We start from the raw sequence: 15,264 nt of genomic DNA on the forward strand, positions 1-15,264 counted from the left end.
AATGATCATGGGAAAAAGCATACATTGACTTCAATATAATCAGTTATTAATATTTAGCTGATTTTCTAATTTTTGTTCATGATGTCTTTGTATTGTAGGACAATGTCTGGACAATTTGGTGTGTTTTATTGCATTATCACAAATAAAATAATTGAATCCGTCACTTTTGGCCACTACTGTATTTATGGAGGTGCAAAGCTATGTCTTCTGCGCATGCGCGGAAATGTCGCCAACCGTTGCGACTGTCGAAGTAGGTTGCCAAGCAACCGCCCATTCAGTGCAGCATCAGCACCTCGCGCTGGGTGAATGCGGTGCCGCATTGAACAAATATTACGGACACGTGCTACCACGATGCGCTGGCTGCCTATTTTATCTTTCTAAAACCGAGTCATGCTGAAATGGCATCGGATAACGTTTACGTGACGTAAAGATATTGAGTGTGAATAACACACGTAAGCAAAGACACTTAAAGCCTGGCGCGATTACGTAGTGATGCTCATGTCCGGGATACGGACGGGACGGGAGTCCTCGTGACTGCGGGAGGAAAAGGGGGGAGACTGGATCTAGTATAAAACTCCTTCACAACATGGTTTTATAATTATTATACAAAACAAACGGATGCATCATGGGTACAGCATAGCGAGCGAGTTTGTCCTCGTGAATTGCCTCCGCGCGGCTGCTTTCATTTCGTTTTTTTTCCTGTCGATTGTTCCTTTTTCTCTCTCCTGGTACTGTTTTGCTTCATGAGACGTATTTTCCGAGTTCAGGCGGGGGCTGTGAGGCTCTCTAGTGGAAACCCGGGGAAGATACACTTCGATGTGAGCTGGACTGGGATTGTTTCTTTAGTCCTGTTCCGCATATCCTCCTCCGCGGAGTAGCCAGAAGGCCAAAGCTGCTCCGCTGGCCTGCGGATGCGGCAGCCGCTCGGCCTGCTAAAGGCTCTGAGTACCGCAATGTCGCGGGGATGGGGGGAGAGAGACGGCAGGTGGGCGATGGAGCGAGCAAAATCAAGGGATATTGGAGAATGCAGATATACGACGCCAAGAATAAATGTTGACACAACATAAGTGTGTTAAGTTCAGTTTTAACAGCTGTGGAATTAATGTTAGGCCTATTTAGACCCTAACTGCATATTTAAAGAAGGATCTTCACATCCCATATCTTTTGAACTGTCACATAGTCCTATAATTTAGGAGGTATTTCAGTAGCCATCATGCCTTCACCATCGGACTCCAGTAGCGTGGCCTCGATGTCAGGGTCTCGAGCTTTGTCAGGTAGTCGCAGAGGAATGTCTGGGAGGACCAGTGCGCGCCTGCTGCTGTACCTGGGCTTGTGTCACCTTGCACTTGGGGCCATGGTTCTGGCCTTCAGCTTCACAAGCCTAGCCTTCACCTCGTCTCCCCGTGTCAGACAGTCCTGTCCTTTCTGGGCTGGCTTCTTCGTAAGTGTCTTTGAGTATATTAACATTGGTATGACATGTCATGCAGTGGATTGTGCAATATTTAATGCACTGTTTTTATTACTAAAATAATGATTATGCATGCAGTTTTTTTTACCTCTTATTATAACGAGAAACTACATGGAATATGTGTGCTTAAAATGTATAATACCACAGGGCCATTTAAATAAATTGTAACAAATACATCATAAATCAACAAAAAGTAATAAACAAAGGAAAAACGCGTCTCATTGTTTAATCGCTGTTATGTCACTCTAAAACTGAATGACTCAAAGTGATTTCTTTTGTGTTTGGAATGACATGACGGTGAGTAAATTATGACAGAATTTTCATTTTTCGGTGATCTATCTATCTATCTATCTATCTATCTATCTATCTATCTATCTATCTATCTATCTATCTATCTATCATCTATTATCTATCTATCTATCTATCTATCTATCTATCTATCTATCTATCTATCTATCTATCTGTCTGTCTGTCTGTCTGTCTGTCTGTCTATATCTATCTATCTATCTATCTATCTATCTATCTATCTATCTATCTATCTATCTATCTATCTATCTATCTATCTATCTATCTATCTATCTATCTATCTATCTATCTATCTGTCTGTCTGTCTGTCTGTCTATATCTATCTTGTCTGTCTGTATCTATCTATCTATCTATCTATCTATCTATCTATCTATCTATCTATCTATCTATCTATCTATCTATCTATCTATCTATCTATCTATCTATCTATCTATCTATCTATCTATCTATCTATCTATCTATCTATCGTCTGTCTGTCTGTCTGTCTAAAAAATGTAACCCAAAACAAACAATTACCCCACAATTGTTCAAATTTGGTCAATTTTTAATATATATATTTTTTTCTGTAGATTTTTAGAAATAATATATAATGGCAACTCTTTTCAAAATAATGAAAGTGAGGTATGGGGCTGTATCAAGCTCCAAAATGAAAAAAAAAAAGGCTCCATAAAAACGAACACAAAGTAGCTCCATATGACTTTTGCTCTGTAATCCATGTCATCTGAAGCCATCTAATATAGATTTGTGTGAGGGACAGAAAATCTATCCCTTGAACATGTTTTTTTTTCATCTTCTGTTAAACAGGTTGTGGCATCAGGAGTAGTGGGTGTGATATCATGGAGGAGGCCCTTCACTCTTGTCGTATGTACCGTTATCATCTTGACATGATGTCTGAGTGTGTGCATTTGTCTGCTCCTCTTAGTTTTTGCAGTGATGCTGTTTTTGTTTTTCGTTCAGGTGTCGCTGTTCATGCTGCTGTCTGCAGTGTGTGTGATTCTCAGTCTGGCTGGTTCCATGCTGTCATGTCAGAATGCACAGATGGTCAAATCTTATGTTACCTGTCAGGTACTCTTCTCTTCTCTTCTCTTCTCTTCTCTTCTCTTCTCTTCTCTTCTCTTCTCTTCTCTTCTCTTCTCTTCTCTTCTCTTCTCTTCTCTTCTCTTCTCTTCTCTTCTCTTCTCTTCTCTTCTCTTCTCTTCTCTTCTCTTCTCTTCATATTTGTGTGTTTGTTCCAGATGGAGAATCGCCTGTGTCTTTGCTGTGACCCAAAGCAGACGTGCTCTCCAACAGAAGATGAAACACTTGTGCTCTACCAACATTCAGATTGCCATGCTGTGCGTCACCAGCTCAAGGTATGTGTTTTTAAAGGTGCACCACGGAAGATTACTAAGGTAGGACTGTTATGGGCACCTAATGTGCAAAATTCAGTTTTACATAGTGTTTTTATACATAAATGTGTGTCAGCAGTGTGTGTACACAACCACCCTATAATGATAAAAATCCACCCACTCCTTTTTTTAATTCCCATAAATCATAAGCAGTGTCTCAGAACAAGCCGTTTGCAGATTCCTGGCAAAATGACGTCACTTTTTACAGACCCCGCCCACGACTGTTAACGGACACTGCCGTATTAGCAAAGACCCCGCCCTGGGCGAGTTGTACACAGTCTGCCATTTTCTCCAGGCTGGAGCAGCTGCAGCGACAAGAATGTCTCGTAAGCCATTGAGGTGTTTTGTTGTTGGATGTAAGAGTGAACATAACAGTCTCCATGTACTCCTGACATCAGGGCCGCTGAAGACTCAGTGGTTTTATTTTTGAAGGGAATGCCCCCATATACTTAAATTCGTTTATGTCTGCGCAAATCATTTTACACCAGACTGCTTTGTGAACGAAAGTTTCTGTTTAAAGTTTCAATAATAATGTCAACCCAGAGTATGATATTTGAGCGTATGTATGGTTTCAGTTGTCAGCCCCCACCCCCCATAAATTTAGAAAACATTTTAGTACAAACGTTTTTGAAGAGTCATGATTTGTTGGTGAAAAAGTTTGTACGTACATTTCACATGCAAAAAAGGTCTATTGTCTATTGTTAATAGTCTAATAGCGTATGAAGCAGAATACACATATAGTCATTTTATATAGTGCATAGTGGAGCTTTTTTGTTCTTATGGGTATTTTTTTACTTTCTGGTCCCAGATCCCCGAATCAAACAAATAGCTCAGGTGCCTGAATACGTTTGAATTTAACCATGTTAAGCATTTAATCATATGTGTTTGCAGGATTTGCTGTTCAGTGCCTGTGGTCTAAGTATTCTCTCTACCATTATCTGCACTCTGTCCACGGTCACCTGCAGCATTCATATCTTCTCTCTGGACCTGCTGCATCTAGTGAGACAAAATGCACAAAATTGTTACACTAAAACACTAGGTTTGTGACTTCTCTCAAATGTTCCTATGTAACATGTTTCCCTCATCCAACTTTTTTTGTTGTAGCTGGCTCCTCATCGCTCCCGTTCTGTAAACCCAGAATGCACCACTCCTCAGGATGCATTTCTCAGTAACATGATGGACTTTGAGGAGTTTGTTCCACCCATTCCACCACCACCTTACTACCCTCCTGAATACACCTGCAGCTCTGAGACCGATGCACAGAGGTGAAAACGCACACACATTTGTTTTTCCATCATTTTGGGAACATCATTTCTGTTGTTTCAAGATGAGCTAATGAAATCTAACCCTTCCACTAAAAAAAACACTAAAAGGTAAAATACCTTTATTTAGTATGTTTAGTTTAGTATTGAAGCTCACATACTAGAGATGCTCTGGTTGAGTATTGTTCCGTTAAAGTGTTTTCAGTGTTCTATGTCACTGAATCTTTTTTCTTCTAAATCTTTTTTCATTCTTATAGGCATCTGTCCATTCTAACCACACTTCTTCTTTGCCATGCCTTTTCTTTTTTAATTTCTATTTCTCATGCCTCATTTTTCTATGTGTACCTGCAGTGTCACATATAATGGATCAATGGAGAGTCCCGTGCCTCTGTACCCAACTGACTGTCCTCCTCCTTATGAGGCGGTGATGGGTCAAAGGGCCCCTAGTCAGGTATTATTATTATTATTTTATAAAGAATTATGCTCGATGCTCAACAAGGCTGTATTTATTTGATCAAAAACACTGTAAAAACTGTAATATTGTGCAGTATTATTACAATTTAAAATAACAGTTTTCATATTTTAATCTTAAAATGTAAAGCAAAGCTGAAATTTCAGCAGCCATTACTCCAGTCTTCAGTGTTATATGACTCTTCAGAAATCATTCTAATATGCTGATTTGGTGCTCAATAAATATTTCTTATTATTATTATCAATATTTGAAACAGTTGTGCTGCTTAATATTTTTGTGGAATTCGTGATACATTTAAAAAAAAAAACTTTGATAAATAGCGAATTATACATTTTTATGTAACGCATCCTTGTTGAATAAAAGTATTAATTGCTTTAAAAAAAATCTCACTGACCCCAAACCTTTGAATGGTAGTGTATACATATACAGTTGCTGGTCATATAATTAGAATATCATCAAAAAGTTTATTTATTTCACTAATTCCATTCAAAAAGTGAAACTTGTATATTATATTCATTCATTACACACAGACTGATATATTTCAAATGTTTATTTCTTTTAATTTTGATGATTATAACTGACAACTAAGGAAAATCCCAAATTCAGTATCTCAGAGAATTAGAATACTGTGAAAAGGTTCAATATTGAAGACACCTGGTGCCACACTCTAATCAGCTAATTAACTCAAAACACCTGCAAAGGCCTTTAAATGGTCTGTCAGTCTAGTTCTGTAGGCTACACAATCATGGGGAAGACTGCTGACTTGACAGTTGTCCAAAAGACGACCATTGACACCTTGCACAAGGTTGGCGAGACACAAAAGGTCATTGCAAAAGAGGCTGGCTGTTCAAAGAGCTGTGTCCAAGCACATTAATAGAGAGGTGAAGGGAAGGAAAAGATGTGGTAGAAAAAACTGTACAAGCAATAGGGATAACCGCACCCTGGAGAGGATTGTGAAACAAAACCCATTCAAAAATGTGGGGGAGATTCACAAAGAGTGGACTGCAGCTGGAGTCAGTGCCTCAAGAACCACTACGCACAGACGTATGCAAGACATGGGTTTCAGCTGTCACATTCCTTGTGTCAAGCCACTCTTGAACAACAGACAGCGTCAGAAGCGTCTCACCTGGGCTAAAGACATTAAGGACTGGACTGCTGCTGAGTGGTCCAAAGTTATGTTCTCTGATGAAAGTAAATTTTGCATTTCCTTTGGAAATCAGGGTCCCAGAGTCTGGAGGAAGAGAGGAAAGGCACACAATCCACGTTTCTTGAGGTCCAGTGTAAAGTTTCCGCAGTCAGTGATGGTTTGGGGTGCCATGTCATCTGCTGGTGTTGGTCCACTGTGTTTTCTGAGGTCCAAGGTCAACGCAGCCGTATACCAGGAAGTTTTAGAGCACTTCATGCTTCCTGCTGCTGACCAACTTTATGGAGATGCAGATTTAATTTTCCAACTGGACTTGGCACCTGCACACAGTGCCAAAGCAACCAATACCTGGTTTAAGGACCATGGTATCCCTGTTCTTAATTGGCCAGCAAACTCGCCCGACCTTAACTCCATAGACATTTTCTATAGGGTATTGTGAAGAGGAAGATGCGATATGCCAGACCCAACAATGCAGAAGAGCTGAAGGCCTCTATCAGAGCAACCTGGGCTCTCATAACACCTGAGCAGTGCCACAGACTGATCGACTCCATGCCACGCCGCATTGCTGCAGAAATTCAGGCAAAAGGAGTCCCAACTAAGTATTGAGTGCTGTACATGTACGCTTTTCAGTTGGCCAAGATTTCTAAAAATCCTTTCTTTGTATTGGTCTTAAGTAATATTCAAATTTTCTGAGATACTGAATTACACTGTGTAATGAATGAATATAATATACAAGTTTCACTTTTTGAATGGAATTAGTGAAATAAATCAACTTTTTGATGATATTCTAATTATTTGACCAGCACCTGAATATATATATATATATTTTTTTTTTATGTATAAAATATTTCATATTTTATCATGCTTTCATCATCAAATCATTATGTTGTAATACTGTGATCATGATGACACTCTCACTATCCATAGGCCACAGTGTTTGATACTCAAGCTGGTGAGCTGTCTGGAGAGAGAGGAACCTCCACGGCTTTCAGTGGTGAAGGTGAGCCTTCAGCAAACAGGCCCTGTTTCCACCTGGTGTTAAAGGGTTAGTTCACCCAAAAAGGAAAATAATGTCATTAATTACTCACCCTCATGTCGAAACCAAACACATAAGACGTAAGTTTATCTTCAGAACACACATTTTTGATGAAATCGGAGAGCTCTCTGAACCACACACTATAGGCAGCAATGTCATTGCAGCTTTCAAGACCCAGAAAGGTAATAAAGACATTGTTAAAATAGTCCATGTGACTCCAGTGGTTCAACCTTAATGTTATGAAGCGACAAGAATACTTTTTGTGCGCAACCCCCCAGAAAATAACGACTTTATTCAACAATTTCTTCTTGTCTGTGTCATTCTCCTTCACTGTTGACATAGTAAATACAGTGTAGCACTTCCGAGTTCTATGGCAGAACGCCGGCTTACGATTGGCTGACGCTGCAATGACGTTGCTGCCTATGGGTGGTTCAGAGAGCTCTCTGATTTCATCAAATATATCTTAATTTGTGTTCCGAAGATCAAAAAAGGTCTTTCGGGTTTGGAATGACATGAGGGTGAGAAATTAATGACAGAATTTTCATTTTTGGGTGAACTAACTCTTGAATAATTTCAAGTGTGTCTTCCGTGATCACTTATGTTCGGATTTTGTCAAGACATCTCATCTTTTATGTAACATCCTACATCACTTTCACGGGTGTGCCGAGTGCGTATGAATACTATTGGATGATCGAATCCATGTGTATATGTGTACATTTTGTATATTCTCTCTCTCAGTGTCAATGGACAGTGGCTCTCTGTTGATGTCTGAGATTGTGGATATTCCAGATGACAGCTCCCCGTCCGAGGACTCCTGCCTCATGGAAGTGGGTGTCGGTGTGCGAGTGCGACCACGGGGGGACAGCGAGGGAGGGGAGGGGGGAGAATACGCCAGCTTCCGTTCAGCACAGCATCCTGAGGGACTGGTGGCTGCTCCTTCCGGCAGGCAGTGTTTCAGAGGCGAGAGATCGAACTCCTGCTCCTCCCCGAGCACATACAACACCTCTACCTACAGGTGGGAAAGAGTTAAAACAAAATAAATAAAATAAAATCTCTTCTCGGGTGTAAATTTCATTATTTTCTCCATAGGTCTCCATTGCTGAGGCGTCAAGCTCTGTTGGCTAGTAGCTGCTCTCAGTTGGAGTTCTTAGCGGGATCTCAGCATTCCTTTATCCCGGAAATCCGAGTTCGGCTATGCACGACCTCTCGACGGGACTCCTCATCTGCATTTAGCAACCCGCCAACCACAGCCCTATCAGGTCCTGCTCAAGACCGCACAGAACACACGCCCGGACCGCTCGTTTTGAGGCCATGTTTACGTGAGCAAATTGGACGGGATCGGAAAGACAGCGATGGGTTCTTGCCCCTTGTGAGGTCACATAGTGAACCAGGGCTTAGCTCTTCGAATGACACAGGTATAAACATATGTAACAGACTGCATTGTCTGGGATTTGTGTGAACACATGAATTTTGTCTGTTCTTGCGGGTTTTACATTTTTTTTTTTTACCAAAATGTACTTTAAAAAAAAAAAAGGAACTCAAATATTAATGTGTGAACTTATAAAGTATTTGTTACATCAAAAAAGGAATCTGATTAAGTAATGCACATTACTTATAATGCGTTTGACGTCACGTGTGCTTCTGCATGTGCTCTTCTGTCCTCAGGTGATTTCAGTCTCTCAGGAGGCAGTAAAGGAGTCAGTGAGGGGGGATCGCAGACCTCATCTGAAACAGGTAAGAGTTTAGCACTCTAAGGTCACAGAGACATTTATTACATACACTTATTAAGATTAGGAATAACACAGTGTTATTTTAGTTTTATTTATATAATATTTAAAATGAGCTTTTATATGTACATTTTAATTTCAATTTTTCTAAATAATGTTATGTATCTTTGTGATTTTTATTAGTTTTTGATTTATTTTCTATTTCAGCTTTAGTTATAGTTTATTTTTTTGGGTTTTATTTATTTCCAGTTAGTAATTTTAGTGCTTCATCTTAAAGTCCCCATGAAATCGAAATTAAAGTTTTTGGGCCTTTAGGAAAAATTCACATTTAGAAGATATACGTATTCAAAATGTACAGTCTCTCACAATGATTTTGATGACATCACTCTGTACATCAGCTTCTTATCAGATTTTCTGTCCAATCAAATGCTCTCTAGAATCTAAAGCATCCCACCCTCAACATTATAAATAGACGCTGAAACTGTGGCTAAAATCGGTCACTTGTTCAAACATTTACTATTTTCTACATGGTGAATGGCACATACCACTATACCACCAGTGCACTTTATAGGGGATGAGGTATGATTCAGACAGTGTAAATATGTTTTCCATTGGGGCGAATAAAGTCTGGTTTCACGTTAGTGTCACGCGAACTGCCACAGCACACACACATTCTGCTCCGGTCCAGAGACATGATAGCACAGAGCAGATCATATGTGCATATGTGCAGAAAAAACACATAATGCTATATTTTAAAGTGATATGGAGGAGATTAGGAGGATCAACTGTTAGAGATTAGGAGGAAACTCAACAAAGGAAACTCTAGCTGTGATATAAACGAGACGCTATTTATTGGCTATTTTAAACAAGGGAAGGAGCTGTTCGATATGTCCCGCCCTGTCTTCCTGTTTCAATGGAAATTATGTCAACAGATTGAATAATGCTGCGCACTTCAAGTCACTTCAGTGGGCCTTTAAACTTTTTTGTTTATTAAAATGTTTTTAATCTAATATTTATATTTTATTTGAGCTTTATTTCAATGAAACATTTTGTTTAAAATAGTTTTAGTTAATGATAAAAACCCTGGTAACACATAATAAATGTATATTGTAAACGTAACTATCCGTAGTGACTATCTCTAGTAAATTTAAAGGGGTCATATCATGAGAAATACAGTTTTGTTACTTTCCTATTTAAAAAAACACTGTTTATTGAGACTAAGTTTCGGAGCTCAGAAACCTATATGCATTAATGCATGATCATCCGCATTTACACTTTAGCAGCAGATATTCTTGTTTAGCAACATGACTCACTCAGTCACAATGAGGTTATTGTCACAGGTGCAGTGTGTAGTAAACAGAAAAGAAGAGATGCATAACGCAGGATTATGATTATCAATACAAATTAACGTTAATGCAATACAATGGACAGAAGAAACAGAGGACTTACACAGACGAAGATCAATAACGGAACAGGGAACAGGTGGGAACTAATTAGTAACCACAACTAATAATGAACTAGAACTCAGGCGAATGGTGACAAATGAAAACAAAACTAAACAGAACAAGACATTAATGTGACAGTAATAAGGAGGAAGTTGGAAAAAAAAGCATTCATTCCTAAATAGTGATAACAATAGAATGTGGTTTGTCAAACTTGGTTGTGTGAAGCACCAGCCAAACTGTATATCCTTCTGAAGAAAGCCAATGTTACAAACGTCCATTTGTTTTTAGTTTTATCTTTAACAAGATCCCTGAATTGAGCCACCTGAAAGCTGTAATGCTGGTATCGCAAAAAAAAAAGTCTGATATTGAAGGATGGAGGAGATAAAAACTATATTAGACTTGCAGGCAAACCGCCATCCCAGGCAAGGGAGTTAATTTCTTAAATTTCTTTCACGATATTTCTTAAAGGCACAAAAGAAACAAACATCTATTTCATTCTAATGGCCAGAGATATTGAAATTACTAAAATGCACAGAAAGTGACTTAGTTATTGTTAGCTAAAACTATTAAAAACATAGATGCTAGATGTTAAATAATTATATGAAATATTCAGATGAAAAACCTTAACTTAAAAATACTAAACAAAAATGAGAAATTAACTGAAATAAAAATAAAGTTAAATAGAAATATTTTTTTAAACCAAAAAAAGACAATATTACATAACAAAATTACTGAAACCTTTCATCATAAATCATTATATAAAATCATTCTTTGCTTTCTAGCTTTGTCACAAGCATGTTTGTATATTCTGTGAGTGTTGGTGCATTTGGTGTTCAGTCAAAAAGAGAAAAGGAAAAAAAAGAAAACAAAAGCCAATTAATCCAAATACGCATTTATATTAAATCATTAATAAATACTATAATAGTATATATAAGTAATACTAAAATAACACTGTTGCAAAGGTAAAATATAATCATTTATTTTATATTATTCTTTTTCTAGATTATTATTAATAATGTATAAAAGTGTTATTATTATTATTTATCTGTCTCTCTACCCCCATATTTAAATGTTCCTTTTGTGTCACTCAGGGGTTTCGTCTGGAGCTGGTTTGTTGCCTCGCTCCTCTCTGGCTCTTCCTGCTTCCCTGCCCAGAAAGGGCAGCATTAAGGCTGTAAGTAGCCGGCTGCCCTCAAAACAGGTTCCAGCCACCTCGCTGCGTTTACCCAAAGACTGTGCACGCTCACTTGGAGACCTCAAGGTTAGACCCCGAAATATCCTGATCCCCCACATCCATATCACCCGGTAGTCCAAGACCTGGATGGGAGACCTCCTGGGAAAACCAGGTTGCTGCTGGAAGAGGTGTTAGTGAGGCCAGCAGGGGGTGCTCCACTGTAGTCTGTGTGAGTCCTAATGCCCCAGTATAGTGGCAGGGACACTATACTGTAACAAGCACCGTCGTTCAGAAGAAGAGATGTTAAACCGAGGTTCTGACTCTCTGTGGTCATTAAAAAACCCATGGTACTTTTCATAAAGAGTAGCGGTGTAACCCCGGTTTCCTGGCTAAATTCCCTCTATTGGCCTTTATCAATCTTGGCCTCCTAATAATCCCCGTCATTTGAATTGGCTCTATCACTCTCTCTCCTCTCCACCTGTAGCTGGTGTGTGTCGAGCGCACTGGCGCCTTTGCTCTGTGGCTGCCGTCACATCATTCAGGTGGATGCTGGACAATGGTGGTGGTTGAGGGGAGACCCCCTGATATGATTGTAAAGCGCTTTGGATGTACAGTAGTATACAGTAAAGCACTAAATAAATGTCTCATTCATTCCTGATATAACTGCAATGTTAAATGTATAATATGTAGACGAAGATTTTCAATTAAATTCAAATTTGTATTGCACTGTTCACAATTATCATTTTCATTTTTCGCCTTTCCTTTCAGGTCACCAGAAATTTAGTGCAACGTTTCCTGCAAAGATCCAAACGTAACTTGGCCCCTGCAACTGAGCATGCTGGAAACTGTACTCAGGGGCCTAAAAGAAGGACAGGAGGAGAGGGAAACCTGCCGTTAGAGCAGGTAAAACATTGCCAATACCGTAAATGAAAGAATTTAGTTCAGCTAGATTTTTGTGTAGTACAATTTAGTACTAAAATAACCTATTACATGTTTGTGTTTCTATGGAGGTGTTTCGTAACTCTCTGGGCGCCAACAGGGGGCCGCAGCAGCATGTCCACCACCATTGCCGTGGACACCACCACTCCCATAGCGACAGTCGCCATAACGCCCGTCGCCATGATGATGACCCCGTAAGGGCCGGGGGAATCCACTTGCGTAGCTGCGGAGACCTCAACTCAACATCAGTGGCATCACTGCGCAGGCTCCACCCACCGCTGCACGGATCATCGGGGGCTCTTTACTCAGAATCTGCCCTCTGAAATGGGCAACGGATTCTGGAATAAATTACTGCGTGTTTAGGGAGAAGGGGCTCAGAAAAAGTGAGGAAAGAATAACGGGTGGGAAATAGGTTTGAGAGGTGGAATTTATCTTGCAGACAGGGTTATGCGAAGCTACCCTTGTACCCATGATGAAGTTTTTAGCTGTTCTTACCATAACAAAAGACTGAACACTACACCCAATATAAGTGAGTTTAACCCTTCAGACCCACTGCTCTCTGTGCCTGACAAACTCTCTTCCATGAAGTTTTTTCTTTCATTTTTTGTTCCATCTAGTGCTTCTTTTTTTGCTCACCGCTTCTTATCTTCACAGCTGATTACAACGCACTCATGCAGATACAAACATACTTGGCCGTAACCTTGTCTTAAACAATATATATTTTAACAAAATATTTAAAAAACGTTTCTATTCTCATCACTATGGATTACATGAATCAGGCAAATGATTCAGCCTTTCAAAATGACGAAGTTTGACAAAGTCGAGAAGTTTGCATCATGGTATTACTGTCAGTCATTTAACATTTCTGTCATAAAACAGCTGTCGCATATAAAATGATCAGCTACTTATATCTTCCCTCGCACTCTTTTACTGTTAGAAACTGTGATGGAATTCACGTTGGGAATCTGTGAACAGTAAAGCCTGCCTTCTTTGATTTGATTTGCTATCTCAATCATTTTGCCTTTGGCGATTGCTTTTTGACCGCTGAGATCAGCCTAAAAATGTACGTTTGAAACCATTTTGTCATCCTAACAAAAAACAGAGCAGCATCAAGAATACAGCCTGGCAAACACTCAAGACAGACTCAAATGTTTTAACCAGCAACTAAATGCTTTTCAAGAACTGACCATCTTGGTTAGCATAGCTAAATGTATCCAAACATCATCTTACATATATAATATGGCTGTTTTTAAACCTCACATTGTCTCAACGGATGAGGTTGATGCAGCAATGACGTATTTGGATTCATTGGCTTTTTTATTTTATTTTAGAAGTGCATGTTTAAAAAAAAAAAAAAACACAACTAAGATCATTCATTTGGAGCTTTGATTTTATTTGCATCGGTCTGTCTCTCGGTGGAGTCTAGCTTCCCAGTCTGTATAATACTTTCATACAGAATGCCTTTGCATGCATTGAGAAGGCTTGTTTTCTCTTTTTGACTGAACACCAAATACACCAACACACACAGAATATACAAACATGCTTGTGACAAAGCTAGAACGCAAAGAAATGTGTGAGGGAATGTAGGATTTTATAATACAAACGATTCTCTGGCAATAAACATACTTGTACAGCTATGTCAAACTTGAACCATTAAAGAAAGTTGGGACCTTGTTTTGAAAGATGGAAACTGAACTCTCCCTGGAAGTGAGACAATGACACTGTCAGACTGATATGTTCAAGGATTTTTCAACATTCTAGATCCATTGGGAATAATACATTGGAAAGACAGCCATGGACTTCTGGTGTATCTACTTTGTTGTATTCGGAAATGGATGTACATCTAAAGGAATAATTGCAGTTGTCAATTGTTTAGAAGTGCTTTGGAATGCTAGCTAATGGCTTTGAATCGGTAGCAATGTTGCTAAATAATGCATTATATAATTTATCTATATGTAAATAACTTTGATGCACGGACCCTTACGCTCACACACACACACACACACACACACACACACACACACACACACACACACACACACACACACACACACACACACACACACACACACACACTCTGCAACTTTTTGAAGCACTGAAACCAAGTCTGAAAAAGAGCTTGATATTCTACCTCTTGTATTGCATACACTGACATGTTATGGCCCAGTGGAATATTTTAATTAATTAAAGGATTTTATGGGCTATTTATGAAAGAAAGAAAAAATCTCTACACTGACTGATGAAAACACTGTTATTCTGTAAATATGATGCCTAAAAAGAACATTTAAAAACAGCTCTACTTCATGAACTTTTAATGCAAGTAATGTAATATATATATATATATAAAAGAACACATGAATAAATGTATACACATCAAATTTATTTTGAAAGTTCTACAATTATTTATCACTTTCAATGTCATTTCTTCATACGTTGTGTCTACTTTTTCAACACTGAAAAATGTACATTTAGATTTAGTTTGAAAGGTACAAGTCACTGGTGAGAGGCGGTGTTTCTAATTCGTGAACAAATTTTCTGAGTCACGTCTTTTTAATGAATCGGTTCAACCAGTTCCCAAAATTTGGCTGAAGCAGGGGTTTTAAAGCCTTTTTGTTAGCCTTTTGTACGTAAAATATGCTGAAAGTATGGCCTAATATTTCAAAGTAATATTTTTATATTTATGTATGTGATATAATGCATGTTACATTTCTCTGATATCGGTTAATGGTAAAATTTGTTTTAATTAATCATGCGGGCCCATTTATTTATTTTAATTTTACATCAGATTCGCGAACTCCTGTTTGGGAAACCCTGGGCTGAACGACATTCACGTATGGTGTAATACGTCATGACGTTAAGAATCACTGTTCTTTGAAACGAACTGTTCAAAAGAACCGATTCTC

At 38.8% G+C, this 15,264-nt stretch overlaps 1 protein-coding gene across 1 annotated transcript; it reads left to right on the forward strand.

The window, feature by feature from the left end:
- The first annotated feature begins 94 nt into the window (after positions 1-94).
- Positions 95-13,704, forward strand: fam189b (family with sequence similarity 189 member B). Its single transcript, XM_079836715.1, has 14 exons — positions 95-1,441; positions 2,579-2,635; positions 2,732-2,839; positions 3,010-3,126; positions 4,054-4,161; positions 4,267-4,427; positions 4,776-4,875; positions 6,968-7,040; positions 7,815-8,091; positions 8,166-8,491; positions 8,742-8,810; positions 11,340-11,509; positions 12,191-12,325; positions 12,433-13,704. The coding sequence occupies exons 1-14, from the start codon at positions 1,214-1,216 to the stop codon at positions 12,682-12,684; spliced, it is 2,181 nt and encodes a 726-aa protein (XP_079692841.1). The 5' UTR covers positions 95-1,213; the 3' UTR covers positions 12,685-13,704.
- Positions 13,705-15,264: the final 1,560 nt, after the last annotated feature.

This window comes from Gobio gobio, assembly GCF_949357685.1.
Source record: "Gobio gobio genome assembly, chromosome: 15".
In the NCBI taxonomy this organism is placed as follows: Eukaryota; Metazoa; Chordata; class Actinopteri; order Cypriniformes; family Gobionidae; genus Gobio; species Gobio gobio.

What these genes read in the sequence shown, in the direction of transcription:
- fam189b (XM_079836715.1), top strand. Translation starts at nt 1,214, where the DNA reads ATGCCTTCACCATCGGACTCCAGTAGCGTGGCCTCGATGTCAGGGTCT. An exon ending in CTGTGCGTCACCAGCTCAAG is followed by an intron (nt 3,127 to 4,053) that starts GTATGTGTTTTT and finishes ATGTGTTTGCAG; the next exon opens with GATTTGCTGTTCAGTGCCTG. An exon ending in TCTGAGACCGATGCACAGAG is followed by an intron (nt 4,428 to 4,775) that starts GTGAAAACGCAC and finishes GTGTACCTGCAG; the next exon opens with TGTCACATATAATGGATCAA.